We start from the raw sequence: 20,358 nt of genomic DNA on the forward strand, positions 1-20,358 counted from the left end.
AATTACTTCCTTGTCCCATATGATATATATATATAGTAAAAGTACTGGTTTAAACATTATATGATTATGAATTTTAAGCAAGACCTAGAAAAGATGATTGCTTTTGACAAGCTTATTAGCAATTAGTATATCGGGAGAGTCTGTCTAGATTTCCGAGGGTCCTGGGTTTGAAACACAGTCTAGTCATGCGTATTCTGCTTTTACATGTAACACTTGTGCAAGCAATTGATAAAGGAATATCCCCACCTGGTTTGTGAGTTGTGTACAAGTACAACTGGAAATAAAGGGAATTGGATGAAATTCAGTTGAAATAGGTAAGAGATTTGAGAATCCTTGATTCATTCATAACCTTGTCCCCTAATTACTTCCCCCCCCTCCCCCATCCCCTTTGCTATGATTAAAACAAACAAAATTTTAACAGTATTCTATATATTTTGTCTTGTCCTTATTTTGATGTTTTGGTTTTCTAAAAAACAATGTTTTCAATCAAATTTGTCATAAATTCTTCTTCGTACATTGTACTGTAATAGGTGTAGGCTTTGTTAGTTTATCGTCCTATTAATAGCCAGGGTCATGTAAGGATGTGCCAGGTTTGTTGGTGGATGAAAGCCGGAGTATCTGGAGAAAAACCAATGACCAGCGGTCATGCAGTACCTGGCAACTGCCCCAGATGGGATTTGAACCGTATCCCAGAGGTGGAGGGCTTGTGGTAATATGTCGAGACATATCTTAACCACTCCGTTACCACAACCTGATGCATACATATGAATAGCTAGTCACATGTAATTCTACCAGCACTAGTGCTATGATTTATCATTGATTGTTGACTTCATTTTTTTGCCTTTAAGCAAATCTATATGAATGCATGCATGCAACAGATTGTCTTTTGTTTACTTACATGTGTTTTGTGCAAGTAGTGCAGTTAAATATTGACATGTCTTCCATCATGGGAACGAATCCTAAAATGTTCTGCCAGGTTAAGATTAATGTTGTATGATGTATATACTCTTAATGTCCTGGGAAACACATTTGTATGCAGTCATGTTTTGTCTGTCATAAAGAGAAATATAATGAATAAAATAGAATTCCCATTACTGCATAGAGGCTTTATGTTAATCTAGCATACATATGTATGATGTATTAAATGAGCATATCTTAAATGAAATTGCTTTTGATTTTTTCAAAGTGTTAATGTAATTTTATAGAGTTCCAAAAATGAATAGCTTGCTGATAATACATCACTCACTTCAGTAACAATTCTAAGAAATTTTGAATGTTAATTCCCATTGTACATATGCATGTGCAAGTCATATAATCTTTCTGCACTTGTCATGATTTCTACACAGTAGATGGCTGTCACTAACATTTCACGCAGCAAATTACTCCGAGTAAAAAGCAGCGAAGTAAATCTACACTGTTTACATACCTAGTTTACACAAGAAATATTCTATTTGTTTGATGCTATATAACTTCATTTTAGGCTACCGATATAGATATATTGCTCATAAACTTCTGATTTTTTTCTGTAACTTATTCACCCCTGAAATTTCATAATAGACTGGTCTAGTCTTTGATTTAGAAGAGCCTAAATGTGTCTTCAGGGGTGAATAAGTTAAAAATATAAGGAAAACCTGGAGTTTGTATTTAACATGTGATACACCAGAAAACACATGTGATAGTTTGTTCTCTTTTAATTTTGAAATAGTGGAGTGAAATGACTAAATTAGATTTTTTGAACTTTTTTTACAAAAATGAAATGTTATTAGTGAAGTTCAGTAGAGAGGAAAATCAGATTATATATTATATATGTAGAGTTTATATTGTGTATACGGTACATAATTCTGTCACCAGTATTACAACCTTAGCGCATGTGATCTGGAAGGGAGTAACATCCTAGGATTTAACTGGTACATACCATATCTTAGGTTTGTATTTTTAAGTTTATGCATTGACTTGAATTTAACTTTGCATCTGTAAAAAGAAAGGGATTTTTTAAATGATGGGTCACCTAAAGTAGTAAGTAACAAATAAGACCAAATTGCTAAGGTTATTTTGAGTTGATCTAAAATTCAAGATGGCCACAATAGTTTTAAGTTGCCATCTTAAAAATAAAAGCACTTCTCCAGTTCTACTTGGTTCACTGATGCTGAAAGTTGTCAAGAACAGGCCTAGGACAGATAGCCCATAAAATGTAATTATTGTTAATTCAAAGCCTCTTTGACATGGCTCTATCTTTGACAGCCACTTTGTATCATGCATTTCTTTAATAAGACATTTTCAAAATTGATTTTCCAAATTTCAGCAGTCTGAAAATTACTAGGATTGATACTGAAATATAAAGATTACATAGTTTGCTACAGGTGTTTAAAGCAAGCAGTTTTCCATCCAATAGATATGAAACTTTAAACTATGACAACTTAAGTCGTTTGAGATTCCTACATTGATGTCATGCGAGATAATACAAATTGTATTATTATATTCCAAGGTTAAATTCAGTGGTCAGCTAAATCCAGTGGTCAGTCAAACTGAAAGGTCAGTGGTCAGTTCAATCTTAAGTCAACAATTAGGAGGTTGTCATCTGATATTTTGATATACCGGTACTGTCAGTGTGTCCGCCTAAAAGGTGACTGGACAAGTGTAGTCTGAAGGGCAGTACTAGGGTAAACAATGTATACAAGCTTATATACCTACCTACAGAGCAGGCACTAGAAACGCTTCTCAAGGCCGTCGTTCTACATTGTCCAAAGTTGGTCAAAAGATCGCTATAGGAAAGGGCTATGGAAATCTCTATAGAATGCTAATGAAAACTTTTTCACTAGCATTAGTTACTAAATTTTGTAAGAAAGAAATATGTCATGTTATGGTCATGTAGAGGGTACACCAGTATACATGTTGATATAAATAATGGATGAAGCTGATGGCTGAAGTTTTTTTTTATTATTATTTTATGTCAAGTTTTTTTTATGATAATCCATATTTGCAGTTAGAGATTTGTTATCACTTCATAGATATGTACTACTGTAAAAACAATTATACCATATATATAAAGTGTTTGTTTCTTTATTATAGAGAGAGGGACCTTGTCAATGACACAGAGATTCTAACCTAATACTGCCTGTTTCATATTACTGCCTGTTTCTATATTACAGGAGAGGGACCTTGTCAATGACACAGAGATTCTAACCTAATACTGCCTGTTTCTATATTACAGAGAGAGGGACCTTGTCAATGACACAGAGATTCTAACCTAATACTGCCTGTTTCTATATTACAGAGAGAGGGACCTTGTCAATGACACAGAGATTCTAACCTAATACTGCCTGTTTCTATATTACAGGGAGAGAGGGACCTTGTCAATGACACAGAGATTCTAACCTAATACTGCCTGTTTCTATATTACAGAGAGAGGGACCTTGTCAATGACACAGAGATTCTAACCTAATACTGCCTGTTTCTATATTACAGAGAGAGAGGGACCTTGTCAATGACACAGAGATTCTAACCTAATACTGCCTGTTTCTATATTACAGAGAGAGGGACCTTGTCAATGACACAGAGATTCTAACCTAATACTGCCTGTTTCTATATTACAGAGAGAGGGACCTTGTCAATGACACAGAGATTCTAACCTAATACTGCCTGTTTCTATATTACAGAGAGAGAGGGACCTTGTCAATGACACAGAGATTCTAACCTAATACTGCCTGTTTCTATATTACAGAGAGAGGGACCTTGTCAATGACACAGAGATTCTAACCTAATACTGCCTGTTTCTATATTACAGAGAGAGGGACCTTGTCAATGACACAGAGATTCTAACCTAATACTGCCTGTTTCTATATTACAGAGAGAGAGACCTTGTCAATGACACAGAGATTCTAACCTAATACTGCCTGTTTCTATATTACAGAGAGAGGGACCTTGTCAATGACACAGAGATTCTAACCTAATACTGCCTGTTTCTATATTACAGAGAGAGGGACCTTGTCAATGACACAGAGATTCTAACCTAATACTGCCTGTTTCTATATTACAGAGAGAGGGACCTTGTCAATGACACAGAGATTCTAACCTAATACTGCCTGTTTCTATATTACAGAGAGAGGGACTTTGTCAATGACACAGAGATTCTAACCTAATACTGCCTGTTTCTATATTACAGAGAGAGGGACCTTGTCAATGACACAGAGATTCTAACCTAATACTGCCTGTTTCTATATTACAGAGAGAGGGACCTTGTAGATGACACAGAGATTCTAACCTAATACTGCCTGTTTCTATATTACAGAGAGAGGGACCTTGTCAATGACACAGAGATTCTAACCTAAATACTGCCTGTTTCTATATTACAGAGAGAGGGACCTTGTAGATGACACAGAGATTCTAACCTAATACTGCCTGTTTCTATATTACAGAGAGAGGGACCTTGTCAATGACACAGAGATTCTAACCTAATACTGCCTGTTTCTATATTACAGAGAGAGGGACCTTGTCAATGACACAGAGATTCTAACCTAATACTGCCTGTTTCTATATTACAGAGAGAGGGACCTTGTCAATGACACAGAGATTCTAACCTAATACTGCCTGTTTCTATATTACAGAGAGAGGGACCTTGTCAATGACACAGAGATTCTAACCTAATACTGCCTGTTTCTATATTACAGAGAGAGGGACCTTGTAGATGACACAGAGATTCTAACCTAATACTGCCTGTTTCTATATTACAGAGAGAGGGACCTTGTCAATGACACAGAGATTCTAACCTAATACTGCCTGTTTCTATATTTCAGAGAGAGGGACCTTGTCAATGACACAGAGATTCTAACCTAATACTGCCTGTTTCTATATTACAGAGAGAGGGACCTTGTCAATGACACAGAGATTCTAACCTAATACTGCCTGTTTCTATATAACAGAGAGAGGGACCTTGTCAATGACACAGAGATTCTAACCTAATACTGCCTGTTTCTATATTACAGAGAGAGGGACCTTGTCAATGACACAGAGATTCTAACCTAATACTGCCTGTTTCTATATTACAGAGAGAGGGACCTTGTCAATGACACAGAGATTCTAACCTAATACTGCCTGTTTCTATATTACAGAGAGAGGGACCTTGTCAATGACACAGAGATTCTAACCTAATACTGCCTGTTTCTATATTACAGAGAGAGGGACCTTGTCAATGACACAGAGATTCTAACCTAATACTGCCTGTTTCTATATTACAGAGAGAGGGACCTTGTAGATGACACAGAGATTCTAACCTAATACTGCCTGTTTCTATATATTACAGAGAGAGGGACCTTGTAGATGACACAGAGATTCTAACCTAATACTGCCTGTTTCTATATTACAGAGAGAGAGGGACCTTGTCAATGACACAGAGATTCTAACCTAATACTGCCTGTTTCTATATTACAGAGAGAGGGACCTTGTCAATGACACAGAGATTCTAACCTAATACTGCCTGTTTCTATATTACAGAGAGAGAGGGACCTTGTCAATGACACAGAGATTCTAACCTAATACTGCCTGTTTCTATATTACAGAGAGAGGGACCTTGTCAATGACACAGAGATTCTAACCTAATACTGCCTGTTTCTATATTACAGAGAGAGGGACCTTGTCAATGACACGAATTCTAACCTAAACTGCCTGTTTCTATATTACAGGGAGAGAGGGACCTTGTCAATGACACAGAGATTCTAACCTAATACTGCCTGTTTCTATATTACAGAGAGAGGGACCTTGTCAATGACACAGAGATTCTAACCTAATACTGCCTGTTTCTATATTACAGAGAGAGGGACCTTGTCAATGACACAGAGATTCTAACCTAATACTGCCTGTTTCTATATTACAGAGAGAGGGACCTTGTCGATGACACAGAGATTCTAACCTAATACTGCCTGTTTCTATATTACAGAGAGAGAGGGACCTTGTCAATGACACAGAGATTCTAACCTAATACTGCCTGGCCTCTAGCCAATAATGCCGGAGGAAGGCGCAGTCATGATGGATTCGGAGCCCGGTGACTGTGAACCCGTCCAGTTACAGCCCTTCATCCACCAAGTGGGCGGCCATACCAGCATGCTACGCTTCAACGACGACACGCTCTGTAAACCGCTGATAGAGCGTGAACAAGTCTTCTACCAGGACATTCCTCATAGCCTTAAGGAATTCACCCCACAATACAGAGGTAGGTTTAATTAGGTCGTCTGACCCGAAGGTCAGGATGACTTATAGTCATCATGTTCTGTCCTTCGTTGTCCGTTGTCAGCCGTGTGTAAACTTTCATTCAAACGACTTCTCAATAACCGCAAAGGCATAGGGTACTGATATTTGTCCTCTAACATCCTGGCATGAAGGGCTTCATTCAAGTTTGTTCAAATGGATCATCTAGATCTTCATTCAAGGACACAGTTGTTAAATAGACTAAAATCTTTAAACAACTTCTTGTAAATAACTGAGAGCCCTAGAGACCTCATATAGGGCCTGCAGAATGCTGGGATGAAGCACTACCAAGTTTGTTCAGATAAATGACCTTGACCGCCATTCAAGGTCACAGGGGTCAAATAGGCTGAAATTTTTGAACAAATTCTTTTGAATAATTATGAGGCCTAGAGACCTGATATTGGGCCTGTAGCATACTGGCATAAAAGGCTGCTCAATTTGTTCATATAAATGACCTTGACCTTCATTCAAGGTCACATGAGTCACATAGGCTGAAACTTTTAAACAACTTCTTGTGAATTATTAAGAGGCCAAGATACTTCATATCTGACATGTAGCATTCTGCAGTAGAAGTCTACCAAGTTTGTTTAAATTAATGACCTTGACCACCACTCAAATTCACAGGTGTCAAATTAGTCTAAAATCTTTGAAGAACTTGGTATTGATAACTGAAAGGCCTTTAGGCCTGATTTTAAGCCACTAGCATGCTCGAATTAAGGCTACTTATTTACCCTCATTCAAGGAGTTCCTTTTATGGCCTTAATTGTTACGTATTTAGCCACTACTGTATACTGTGACTGTTGTTTTTATGCCAATAGTTAGATGACCCTTGAGGCCCATGGACCTCTTGTCTTCATAATAGTACATATCAATTAATGTATGCAGTACGGTAAACCAGCTTTCTTTCATGACCACCTGGTACTTAATTTTGTGATTTTCAATTCAATACTTATTCATAGAGATAAAGTTTCATGAACTTACCTAAATCAATAAAGTCGCAAAAATAAATTGCAAATAATCAGTGATCAAGTTATTTTTTTATTATTTTTAGCTCATCTTGCTTAAAAAGCAGGTGCCATATATTTATGGTGCAACATTGTGCATCAATATTTCCTTTAAATTACTACAATTCATTAAGTACTGAATATTTCGTAATTAAACTAGTTTAGAAAATGAAAGCTAAATGAAAATTTTTCATAATTGATGTCTTTGAAGCTAGAGATAAAGAGAAATAAAAAAAAAATGGGAAAAGTTAAAGGAGTACCCAGATGAGCAATACAGGACCCATATGCCTCTTGTTAATAAATCATAATGAGAACAGAACACAAATGTAGGTGTCTACTTATGGTTATAAGTTAGTGCCATATGTACACAAGCTGTAAGTTGTAAATGCATAATGGCAACATAACAGGCAACGTTTTTGGTATTGATTTGAATAACAGGTAGGAATGCTGCATGCTGGGAAGTTCGATCCCAATTAAAAACGGAGAATGATAACAAAAAGCTAACGTTTTGATGTCTTATATCACAAAATCCATATCCTCTATGTACTTTTCGTTTCGTTGAACATGCATACAGAATATGTTCCATTGATTTGGACCGTTGGCGGAGTTATTTTATAGGCAGGTGTTCACGTAACGTTTGTTAACATCAGTCAGAGGTGTCTGCGATCAATGGCCCCTGCTGCTTTTCATTTACAACTGTTTTATATTGTTTATACTCACAGTTGTCTTATATTAATTCAGTAAGCAGTAATAATAGAATTGGTTCATATTGTTTTGTCTGAGACAAAGTTACACTGTATACAGTTTTATTACTGCTGTTTCTAACAAAGTGGCTGTGCTGGTCGAGTGGTAAAGGGCAGCTGACATATTTACATGTAACCGCTCTCAAACTCAGACAAATAACAGCTATCAATAAACCCAATATTTATAACTTAAGACTATCTTTGTATTTTAACATATGTTTGAAGAGATATATATGTCAATACCTAATGGTAACCTACTGTACACACCGTATTTGACCCAATTAGAACTCAGGGCATTTAAGAAATTGAAAGAGTGAAAAGGTGTTTATAAGACGAAATTATTACAAACATATACAGTTTTGATGGTTTTGGTCCTATGCCAGGGCAATTGAAATGAGGCCTCATAAAGGGAAGGAGCGCTTATAGGGACATAGACACTTATTGGGTCAAATAAGGTACTTGTAAGGGACATAGACACTTATTGGGTCAAATAAGGTACTTGTAAGGGACATAGACACTTATTGGGTCAAATAAGGTACTTGTAAGAAATGAGTAAAAGGCAAGTTTAAATTTGAAGAAATGAAAAATTGTCAAACCTGTCTATAAAGATCACACAAGAAGAAATTCTCTTTAGACACAGGGCAAAATGTGTTAAGATTGACCATTTAATACTTAAAAATGCTCCACCGCTAATAATCAGGTGATCTTTATATAGAGTTGGTCGCAAAGGCATACATGTATTTGACTGTAGAGATTTCACAATAATTAATGCTGTATAAAAAGCAATATACATTTGTTTCTGAAGTTCCCTTTATGATATAGAACTGAATTTGTATGTATTTTGGGTTAAAATTGAAATCTTTGTGTCAAAATCCTCTCTGCAAATGTATGATTCCATGTTGAATATGCGTTCAGCGTAATGTTTCAAAAATGTCTTGTCATGTTAACCTCTATTGTTGTTGAAGAAATTTTCTATCTAGTATTCTTGCTAGGCAAGCCAATACGAGGGTTTCAAAATCCCAAAACGACATGGGTTAGTACAATTTTACCGTCAATTAGTCCCAACTTCCAGTGATTATGACGCTCAAAATAAACATCAAAAGATGTTTCACAATCACCAGAAGGTGAGAATAGTCATTTTTTCATTTTATTTTTTTCAGAATATTTTATTGTTTGATGTAAAGACAATCGGAATTGAGCAACAGGCAACGCGCCTAGCCACTCCCTCTCACAATTAAGGATTAACTTGAATAGATTTTTTATGTTATGGAGATATAACACAAAAATCTGAGTGTACTCTAAATAAACCGCGAAGCGGTTTATGATGAGAGTACACTCAGATTTTTGTGTTATATCTCCATAACATAAAAAATCTATTCAAATTAATCCTTATAATTCAATTTACTAAAGATAATCTCTTCAATATTTAAAATTCATTTTGGGACTCTTTTGTCTATGAAATCATTACGCCGTCATCTCAGCCAATCAGAAGCAACGTTACAAACGGCGACGCCATTTTTTCCTTTATGGACTGATAAAGTAAATTTTTAAGCCAATGAAAATGCTCGTTACAAGCAATATTGAATTATTCGCCGGTAACTTGTGCTTTACCAACATCATTTTGGGATCTTGAAACATATTGTATGTACGAGGTAGCAGACTGCATGTCATCAGTTACCTTATTTACCCACACGCACTTTTGTTACAGGTGTGATAGAGGTGCAGCTCCATGAGGACAGCGAGGGCTACATTACCCTAATAGGCTACCCTCCAGAGAGTGGTAAAGTTGCCTTACCCAGGAACGCGTCGCCCGCCTCCAGTGAGAGCGACACGGATACCGCTAGTCCGGTCCTCAACACCAAACACAGACATGACCGTCCTGGTGATCCGTATAGGTAAATCACAAGTACCAAATCAAATATAATCTGTATTTGATGAATTATATAGCTGATGTTTCCATTCTCAAACAATTGGTATTGTATTCTTTCAAATCTTCGTGCTTTTCAATATTTGAAAGTCTGGTACAATGTATTTGTACTTGCAGGCAATATTTACTAATGGGTTCTTAAAACATTTTAAATTTTAATTGTATTATATCACAAAAGTTGTAAATATGGGAATCTCAATATAAGTTATTAATTATTATCAAATTTCAGTATACCGGTATACTACCCTAATGTATGACATTCTATTTATCTGTCATACAAATTGCTTTCATACTGATTTCATTTAGCAATAATTTATTGCTTAGATATTGAGATATATTGTTCATATTTTTGTTCTGGACAGGAAATTTTAAGAGATGAATTTTGTGTAAGTTATAACCTTTTGTTCCAATATTGTAATCTGATCATTTGAATGGCTTAGAATAAGGTCCAAAAAAGTTATTATGTTTGTAAATGTACATTTATTCTTGACATTTAACTAACAAACTTGACCTTGAAAATATATATACTACTGCCTATAACTTACTATACTTGAACCTGCAGTTAATGATAAAATGACCTTGAAATGACCTTGAAATTGTAGCGTGCGTCTGCTCAGGAGTGGCAGCCTAGAAGTGAGCACTCAGACAGAGAAAGTGTTTCACATGAACGACCCGAAATCAGGAAAGCATGACAAGACTGAAGGGATCAACCCCTGGGGCCTTAAGTGCCATAAACGCCAACTGTCTAAGATGAGGCGTGTGACACAGGGAGCGGGATCTTTTACTAGCAGTATCCTTCATTTACATTGTATTATTCCTGTAAATATTGTAGCAGCTGATTTTGTCTCATCTCTGAAAGAAAATGCTTCATGAAGCATGAAGTTACAAATTGAATGTAACATTTCTAGCTGTAATACACATAAGCAATAAAATTGTAAGTGTAAACCTCTTACTGTGATTTCATGTGCCATTAGATATCGCTATTTTGCAGGCAATTAGAAATCGCAGTCATCCTGGAAAATTCAGTTTAGCTGTAAAAGTAATGAAGTATAATAACTATGAATTATGAATTGAAATAGAAAAGCATTTAAAAAATCATCAATGAAATTCAAAAAAAAAAAAAAAAATAACAACAAAAAACAACAACAAAAACAAAACAAAAAAGACAACCAAGAACGCTTAAATGTTTGACCTATGACCTTATCATATATTTCCATTCTTATATCTTATGTACAGTATTGACATGTTTAAGTAGGTATATGTAGATATAATACAATTATGGTATATAGGTCAATTTTCCTTTACAATAAGAATGATATATTGGATCAGTTCTATCAAGTTAAGAAAAATTTCTTTCTGTAAACAGATTCACAATTTCATTGCTAAAAAACTTCTATTGGGAAAGAGTTTGATACAGGTATTTCAAAACCTTATAATTATAAAAAGATTTAAGCAGATTGATTATGATCCTTGATATGTGCTCAGAATTTATTTTATTGGAGAACATAGCAGCTCAATGTGACTTCCCCTGTATCCTAGACCTTAAGATGGGGACACGACAACATGGAGACGACGTGCCAGAGGCCAAGAAACAAAGCCATATTAAAAAGTGTGAACAGTCCACTTCCAGTGCCCTTGGGGTTCGCATTTGTGGCATGCAGGTACAAGTCGGCTTTCATATTTATCGAGTATTGACCTTTGTTGTAGTCTAATGGTGTTATACTGCCCCAGTAGATTAGATAATGGCTGAAGGCATAACCAAGGCAACTGTCATTATTATATATTCTATCAGGGCTGTATAACACTATATTGACTAAATCAAAGGTCATTAATTTTAAATATTATTATGTTGATGTGAAAAAAAATATCATTGTTTGATATTCTTGCTTGTATTTAAAGAAGAGTGGTCTTAGGATACCACCCTGTGGAACTCAATGTTTTGGCAATGTGATTTCAAAATAGCAGTATCAACGGATGGACCAATGGACATCTTGTTATTCATTGTTATACTATGATATAGTATTTCTCTGCTATTTACAGGTGTACCAGGCCAACACTCAGAAATATATCTGTGAAAACAAATACTTCGGACGTAGTTTGACAGTGGACGGTTTTAAAAGGGCTCTGTGTCAATTCCTTCACAATGGCCACAAGCTGAGGCGAGAGCTGGTTAAGGAGATAGTAAAGCGGCTTCAGGCCTTGTACCAAAGTGTTTCAGAGCAGGACACATTCCGTTTTTACTCGAGCTCGCTCCTCATCATGTACGACGGCGTGGTGGGGAACGGTAACTCAGCCACAGGGAGTAATAGACAGTCCCACTCTGCCACAGAGCGTGAAATTGAACATGAAGACAGTGATAGTAACACAAGTTCTGTGTCAGAAGGCGATCAGCCCTCTAATAGTCACTACCTGCACCATGGACTTATCTCAAATGTGGATGTGAAAATGATAGACTTCGCTCACAGTACACATAGTGGATTTCAGGGGGACAAAGCCATACACAAGGGGCCAGATAAAGGCTATCTCCTTGGCCTTGAAAATCTCATAAAAATGTTTAATGAAATTCATGAGCGACCCCTCCATGTGTGACAGTTCTGTGCATTGGGACACGCATGGCTGAATTTTGTAATTATTTTGATGTTGATACCTCAGGCAAAATTCACTGGACACATTTCCACTGGCACCCTGTCTCATCGGATGTGATGTTCAGGTGTGGTAGTGATCAACCTCTGATGCAGTCATGTGAGAAATGACCTCTGTAGGGGTCACTTGGCAAATGACCTCTGTTGGGGTCACTTGGCAGATAACATCTATTGGGATCATTTGACATATGACCTATATTAGAGTCAAGAGATAAGTGACCTCTGTTGGGGTCATTTTGTATGTGACCTCTGTGAGGGTCATGTGATAGGTGACCTTTTTTGGGGGTCACTTTGTATATGACCTCTGTTAGGGTCATGTGATAGGTGACCTTTGAGTCATTTTGTGGGTACATAGCCTCACTTGAGGTCATATAGACTATTATGTCAGTAAACTGGTCCATATAAATCCATGTTTCTTGCTTGAATTGTAATATTATTTATGTAACAAGAAGATCTCTCAATCATCAATTGTCTCATCAGCCATATGTCAACACACAGATATTAATTAAATGTGACAATTATCATAATCCTTTGTTAAACCATCACATGTATTGTTATATCATATTGCATGTTGGCCTAATGTCAGGTGGAGAGTTTCTGTTGCATGTAAAATTTTAACTTGATAATTATAATATGTTAGCTTTGTTATTTAAGTGTTATATTAATACAGTGTACACACATGAAATTCATGTTCTCGCTACGATTTACAGGCAATGTATGGTGTATTGATAACATGTCTTACAATGCGAGTATTACTACCAGTATACATAGTTCTTTTAAAATTTGCAAAATGTAGCCTTACTGTCATATTCATATACTGGACAGCCTTGGATCATTTTACTATTAATTGTAGTGATATAGAATAATCTTGTGCTTTATTTCATACATATATCGTAATCATATAATTTAATATAAAATTTATTAAGCCTTATTTAAAAGTTTTAAAAATTGATTTTAATTTGTTGATTCATGTGTCATTTTAATTGTTTTAATATTTTCTTTGGCGTTACCAGTAATAATTCAAACTTTACAGTACAACTAATGTTGTTTGGTTACCATTAAACTGTTAAATACTGGTAGATCATAAATTATTTAAAGGTAAAATTACATACATTGCACATTAAAAGTCAAGGTCATTCATTCTGATGATATGTATGTATGGTTTGACCTTGACTTTTATGAAGGTCACAAAAGTATGAAATATAATGTTACACAATACACGACCTCAGAGCTGAGGTGAGAGGTCAAAACCATGACATAAGGTCAAGGTTGTGGTAACTCAAGACATGTGTAGTGGACTCAGATGTATACGGAGGTGCAATACACATTGTGCAGATATTCTGTTTCAAAACTTAGCCATATTTGACCAGTTTACATTTGATATAAGTGTCGGTTTTAATGGGTGTCATAGTAATGTGTATGTATCTAGAAATTGTTGAATAGAATATTGTTTTGTTGACTGTCTCATGTTAAAGACTCGTTCATATAATTTCTCTATATTGAAACATATTGTACCGAATCATCAAACATGAGTTTATGTTGAAGAATTATACATTAATGAATTCCCATGATATGTATTATCCATTCTTGTCTCATTCTCATACAAGTTTATCATAATGATGACAGAAGTGAGATAAGAACTCCCAAGATATGTTATATATACATGAGATCTGTACATGTCGTAGGTCGATATACCACTTTGTTAACCTGTTGCAGAGTAGTGTTTTTGTTGGTTAATGTTGTTTATTAGTCGTGTCTATAGGTGCATGTTAATTGTTGTTTTCATAAAGGTTATGTTAAACCCTGCCCTAGTTAAAGTGAATTATTTATGCCTGTGTTTAGTTAAAAGTTACGATGTAAAGCGCCATTTCAATATTATTTTAGATGATACCTGCTCATAATGAGTTAATAAATGGCATTTCGATAATTCTGTGTCAACTTCACAGAGAATTGTAAATATCTGACATTGTACTGTTTATATAACAGTACTGTATTAAGTATGTACCAGAATTCTTTGCACTACAAAAATGTATTGGGTGTTATACATGTGAGGTTATACATTATGTGGACAAATGTTGGTGTATATTATTATTTATGAGAACATTTATTTATATCAAGTTTACATTATAATAATTTACCCCTGGTACTAACAGGAATACAGTACAGCAGCTTGTGAAGAATCTCTTTTGCCATTATAAAGCTTGTGACTTGGGGTTTATGTTGTGAACATAGTTTGCAGCAGACGATATATTCTGTATTTACATATAATAGAGTTATTTGCCCTTGCGGTTAGGTGTTGATTGTGATGTCATACATTTTTGTAAGAGAAAACTCTGATTTTCGCTCAGAAAATAATGAGGTCATAATGGATAATAATCCGCAAGGGAGGTAACTCTGCAATATACAAAAACGGTGTTTAACCATGCTGATTAATTATTGAATCTGGTTATATTAGGTTATATAGAGCTAATATCCCTCTGTACCGAGTATCTCACTAAAATCTAGTGCTTTCTTATTGGTAGAAATTTTAAAATCCATTTGTGACAATGTCCCTCCTATTAAAGTCATTACCACCAACGGCATGCATTTACAACACAAGGTGTTCAGCATATTATAACAGAAAAGTAAATATTTTGAAGGTGTGGCTTATTATGACCATTTTGGACCACCAGAAAGGGCATTAATTTCATTATCATACGTTTTTTATGCCTGCATTTTCTATTCCCAAATTGCTATATTCAGTACATGTGGCAGTACAAAATGTTTGCATTCAGAACTAGAACTATATACATGATTCTATAAAGCCAGTGATATAGCCAATGTTACCAATAAGATTGTCATTGTCAGTTTTCTAATGCAGAATGAAAAAAATTATTTTAAATTAGATGTTGCAATTAGGCTGTAGAATGTGTATATGCTTGCGATTTGGGAGTTATATCCCCTCCCATGTATTGTGACACTTGTGATGAAGAAGTTCCCTGCATCAGGGGAGATAATTCAGCTTCTTGCTTTTAAGCTAATTTTGTCAAGATGTATGGAAGAGAAATGATCCAGTTCTGACAGTGCCTAGAATATATAAACTGCATTTTAATTATTGACAGACGTCTATATGATTATTTTCTGTTCTCTAAATTTTTCAGGTCTGTATGATATTACTATTTGATTTCTCTCCTTGTTATATCATCTGACCCAAAGGGTCAGAATGACCTATTGTCATCATGCACCGTCTGTCGTCATATGCCATGTGACGTTCGCCATGTGCCGTCCACCATGTGCTGTCAGTAAACTTTTCATTCAAACGACTTCTTCTCAATAACCGAAAGGCGCAGGGTACTGATATTTGGCCTGTAGCATGTTTAGGTGAAGAGCTACCAAGATTGTTCAAATGAATTACCTTGACCTTCATTCAAGGTCACAGGGGTCAAAAAGGCTAAAATCCTTTTAACTCTTTCTTGTTAATAACAAAGAGGCCTAGAGACCTGATATTGGGACTTTGGCATGCTTTGATGAAGGGCTACCAAGTTTGTTCAAATGAATGACCTTGACCTTCGTTCAAGGTCACAGGGGTCAAAAAGGCTAAAATCCTTTTAACTATTTCTTGTTAATAACTAAGAGGCCTACAGACCTGATATTTGGCCTTTGGCATGCTGGGATGAAGGGCTATGAAATTTGTTCAAATGAATGACCTTGATCTTCATTCAAGGTTACAGGGGTCAAAAAGGCTAAAATCTAGAGACATGACATTAGACCTGTGACTTGCTGAAATCAATGGCTACCAAGTTTGTTCAATTGAATGACCTTGACCTTCATTCAAGGTCACAGGGGTCGAATAGGCTAAAATTTAAACGACTTCTTGTGAATAACTAAGAGGCCTTGAGACCTGATATTGGGCCGGTGTCATGCTGGGATAAAGGGTTACCAAGGTTGTTAAAATGAATGACCTTGACCTTCATTCAAGGTCACAGGGTTCATAGGCTAAAATCTTTAAAACCACTTCCGGTCAAGACCAAAAGGCTTAGGGTGCTCATATTGAGCCAGCGGGATGCTGGGATGAAGGGATACCAAGTTTGTTCAAATGAAAGACCATGACCTTCATTCAAAGTCACAGGGGTCAAATTGGCTAAAAATTTTAACGACTTCTTCTTAAGAACCAAAAGGCCCAAAATAACCTTCATTCAAGGTCACAAGGGTCAAATAGGCTAAGATCTTCAAACAATTCTTGTGAATAACTAAGAGGCCTTGAGAACTGATATTGGGCCTGTAACATACTAGGATAAAGAGCTACCTAGTTTGTTGAAGTGAATGACCTTTATGTACTTTTTAGGCCATATAATATGAGTCAGATGACCGTTAAGGCCCATGGGGCTCTTGTTTTATTTCTTTTCATGATCTAAATTAGAAAGCAGCATTAACTATCACCAGGTATAACCATGACACAAGTCCTACCTGTGTCGCCGTGGAAACATGTAACCATGGTAATATATGTTTGTCTTTACTTTGACACCAGTATGGACCATTACTATTGAAATGTCGCCATTTTCATCATTAGGTTTTATTCGTGGGAACAGTTAAGTATAATGTGTGCAGTTCTATGTACCGATACTGGTTTTATACCACATATCCATGGCAAGTTGACATTGCCAAAGTTACATGGAATAGAATTAATCAAAATGGTTTCAATTTTTGCGCAATATTCTCATCTGTTTCTTAACGTTTTGACTCAATAAAAATGCCTTTACTCAGTTAGATGTGTTTTTGTATTACAAGCATTAGTTATGGTGTCAACTAGCTATCAAATTGTTCTACATGTACTTATAATTAATTTACTATGTTTTGATGCTAAATCTGTCTTTCTGACTGGACAGTTCTTTTTCTTCATGCCTCTGTGAAGGAAAAATCCAAAAAAAAATGCGTCTGTGAAGATAAAATTAAAAAAAAAAAAAAAAAAAACAAGTTATCATGATATCACAATTAAGACATCAATAATGCATATTGATTTTATAAAATAATCCCTGGGAAACTCAAGGAATCGTACATTTAGATGTAGTTTATTTTACCTAGTACTCTGAAAAATAATTGTAAGCATTGATGTCACTATATTTAGATTTCATCAGACTTTATTTTTTTTTTTTATCAAAACCCTTATGAGAATCTGCTAGGCAGATTCACACAGTTAGCAAACAAAAATAGTGACATCAGTGCTTCAATAAAAAAGTTTTCACAATGGTGTTTTTTATAAACACTTTATTTGACATGGTATACAAGGACGGATACAATGTAGTTGAATGTATTAATTTAAACATATGGTACACAAATACAAAAAAATGTCAAATCAACGATATGTAATGAAAACCAATTTGATTGTCGTCCTCAAGCACTACAAAGACTCCTACAGTGGAAAGAAGCACAAATTTGGCTTTAGAAATAAAAACACTAAATGCTTCACATACAACCTCAATAAAACAATAGGTACCCTGTTTAATGATAACTCGATTATTAAATAAAAAAAAAATGAAAAAACTTTAAATGATTGGAAATGAAACAAGATATTTCATTTTAATAGTACTTACTCTGGTATATTCTGTGATATTCTTTCACAAAGACACTAATGATGAAAATTTGACCAGAATGTAACCCCACTCTCCCAACAATTTGAAAAATTGTGATAAACTTGCCATAGTATGGGGATAATTAGATAAAAGTTAACAGACTTATATGGCGTCGGGTAGATAATACTCCCTCTCTTTTATATCTCCAGCTTTAGGAAGTGGAACATAGCCAGAGAACCGGAAAAAAAACCTGGCAACTGGCCTACGTGGGTTTCAAACTCTCGACACCCCAACCACAGGGCCACTGTAGCCCTTGAATGCAGTTCAAACTGGTGTGACCGGGGAATATGTAGATGAGTTTGGTCAATTTGAAGGAGATTTAGATTAATTTTGATCTTAAGATATTCCTTTTAGGAGTTTGGTTAATTTAAAGGAGATTTAGATTAATTTGATATTAAAACAATCCTATCGAGACAGGCTTCAAATCCTGTTAGTACTGGCAGCTATAACAGTAAAGAATTACAATATCAAAATTTTACTGACATATCTACATGTAATTAAAGGAATGCCTAAATGTTAACACAAATGACTTGAAGACCCGGAACATATGTTATTAAGGCATAGTTAACAAATATAAAAGACTCTCTGAACTATTTATGCAGCTTATGTATTGCACAATCGTTTTGTATTGTAAATATCTAACACTTTTTAACATTGTCATCACACCGGTAAAGAGTTCTCCAAGGGGGAGTAACTCTATTATCACAGTCAAATATAGATACCCTTCTTCTATCATTCTTCAATATTTACATTTCTCTCTGTTACAACTGTTTTTTATATTCATCACAGCTTATCATACCCAGATTATTCTCAATCTAAGATTTAAATGTTTTTGTTCAACGCTACATACATGTTTAACCCATATTTCTAAGACTTATTAGATTTTTCCATATTGTCCTGGGCTCCCATTTTATAGATCATGTTTCCCGTGATGTCGCCATTTTTATCAGTATCATCCTCCTCCGTAATGGTATGATTGTTGTCCTCGATCCCCTGCATTGACATATATTTCTTGACCACCATCAGCCAATCAACAACATCTTCCAGGCGCTGGGGACCATGGTGACCTCCAACACGTAGGAATCCACCTATCAGAAACGGAGAATGTCATAATGTGATACTGATATTATTGTTGGAGAATAAAATTACATCACATAATTATGATAAACAAACACATTTGCCTGTCTGTTCATCACAAACGATCTATTTGGAGAGATTTTCATTTCATGTTAACTCACTCTGATCTATCGGAGTTACTTCCCTTCTTTCTTCTTTCATATTACTGATGGAGTGAAAAGAAGGGAAGTAACTCTGACAGATCAAAATGGCATTTGCTCTAAAACTTGATTTAATAAAATATGAATCATTTAAAAAACATATCAAAGAAACATTTTCGGACATTAAATGCATCGAGGTGATGAATGAAGTTACCTTCTGGAGCGACCTGTGTGTTCCTTCGTACAACATTACGGAGCCAACTGACAGAGTTATGAGCGAGGAGGTCAACTGATCGAGAGTCTGACATATTGTCTAGGTCCTCTTCCTCATGTACATAGTCCTGGGCCTGGCCACTACAAAGTTTACCTATAACATGTAAGGGAAGACAACTCATAGTAAGGGTAGATAATTCATGGTAAGGGTAGATAATTCATAGTAAAGGTAGACAACTCAATGTAAGGGTAAATAACTCAAAGAAAGGGTATACAACTCATAGTAAGGGTAGGTAATTCATAGTAAAGATAGACAACTCATAGTAAAGGTAAATAACTCAAAGTAAGGGTAGACAACTCAAAGTAAGGGTATACAACTCATAGTAAGGGTAGGTAATTCATAGTAAAGATAGACAACTCATAGTAAAGGTAAATAACTCAAAGTAAGGGTAGACAGCTAATAGTAAGGGTAGACAACTCATAGTAAGGGTAGATAATTCTTAGTAAGGGTAGATAATTCTTAGTAAGGGTAGACAACTTATAGTAATGGTGAATAACTCATTGTAAGGGTAAATAACTCATAGTAAAGGTAGATAACTAATATTAAGGGTAGACAACTCATAGTAAGGATAGACAACTCATAGTTAGGGTAGATAACTCATAGTAAGGTTTGACAACTCATAGTTAGGGTTGACAACTCACAGAAGTGTAGATAGCTTAAAGTAAGGATAGACGACTCATTAAAAAGGTAGATAACTAGATC

At 35.5% G+C, this 20,358-nt stretch overlaps 2 protein-coding genes across 8 annotated transcripts in view; one reads left to right on the forward strand and one right to left on the reverse strand.

The window, feature by feature from the left end:
* Nucleotides 1-17,299, forward strand: part of LOC138324856 (inositol hexakisphosphate kinase 3-like) — a 31,954-nt gene extending 14,655 nt beyond the window's left edge. For 5 of the 6 annotated variants that reach the window (XM_069270051.1, XM_069270054.1, XM_069270052.1 and 2 more), the window contains exons 2-6: nucleotides 5,935-6,205; nucleotides 9,696-9,882; nucleotides 10,517-10,704; nucleotides 11,400-11,575; nucleotides 11,955-17,299. In XM_069270051.1, the coding sequence (XP_069126152.1) occupies nucleotides 5,998-6,205; nucleotides 9,696-9,882; nucleotides 10,517-10,704; nucleotides 11,400-11,575; nucleotides 11,955-12,503 (1,308 nt within the window). In that variant the 5' untranslated portion in view covers nucleotides 5,935-5,997 and the 3' untranslated portion in view covers nucleotides 12,504-17,299. Of the gene's footprint in view, nucleotides 1-51; nucleotides 315-5,934; nucleotides 6,206-9,695; nucleotides 9,883-10,516; nucleotides 10,705-11,399; nucleotides 11,576-11,954 lie in introns of those variants that run through there. The other variant, XM_069270055.1, reaches the window with a different exon arrangement.
* A 188-nt stretch (nucleotides 17,300-17,487) lies between these two features.
* The window catches only part of LOC138324858 (serine/threonine-protein phosphatase 6 regulatory ankyrin repeat subunit B-like), a 65,343-nt gene continuing 62,472 nt past the window's right edge, over nucleotides 17,488-20,358 (reverse strand). For both annotated transcript variants that reach the window (XM_069270058.1, XM_069270057.1), the window contains 2 exons: nucleotides 19,597-19,749; nucleotides 17,488-19,253 (listed from right to left, as the gene is read on the reverse strand). In XM_069270058.1, coding sequence (XP_069126159.1) covers nucleotides 19,033-19,253; nucleotides 19,597-19,749 — 374 coding nt within the window. In that variant the 3' untranslated portion in view covers nucleotides 17,488-19,032. The remainder of the gene's footprint in view (nucleotides 19,254-19,596; nucleotides 19,750-20,358) is intronic.

This window comes from Argopecten irradians, chromosome 6 (assembly GCF_041381155.1).
Source record: "Argopecten irradians isolate NY chromosome 6, Ai_NY, whole genome shotgun sequence".
NCBI classification, from domain to species: Eukaryota; Metazoa; Mollusca; class Bivalvia; order Pectinida; family Pectinidae; genus Argopecten; species Argopecten irradians.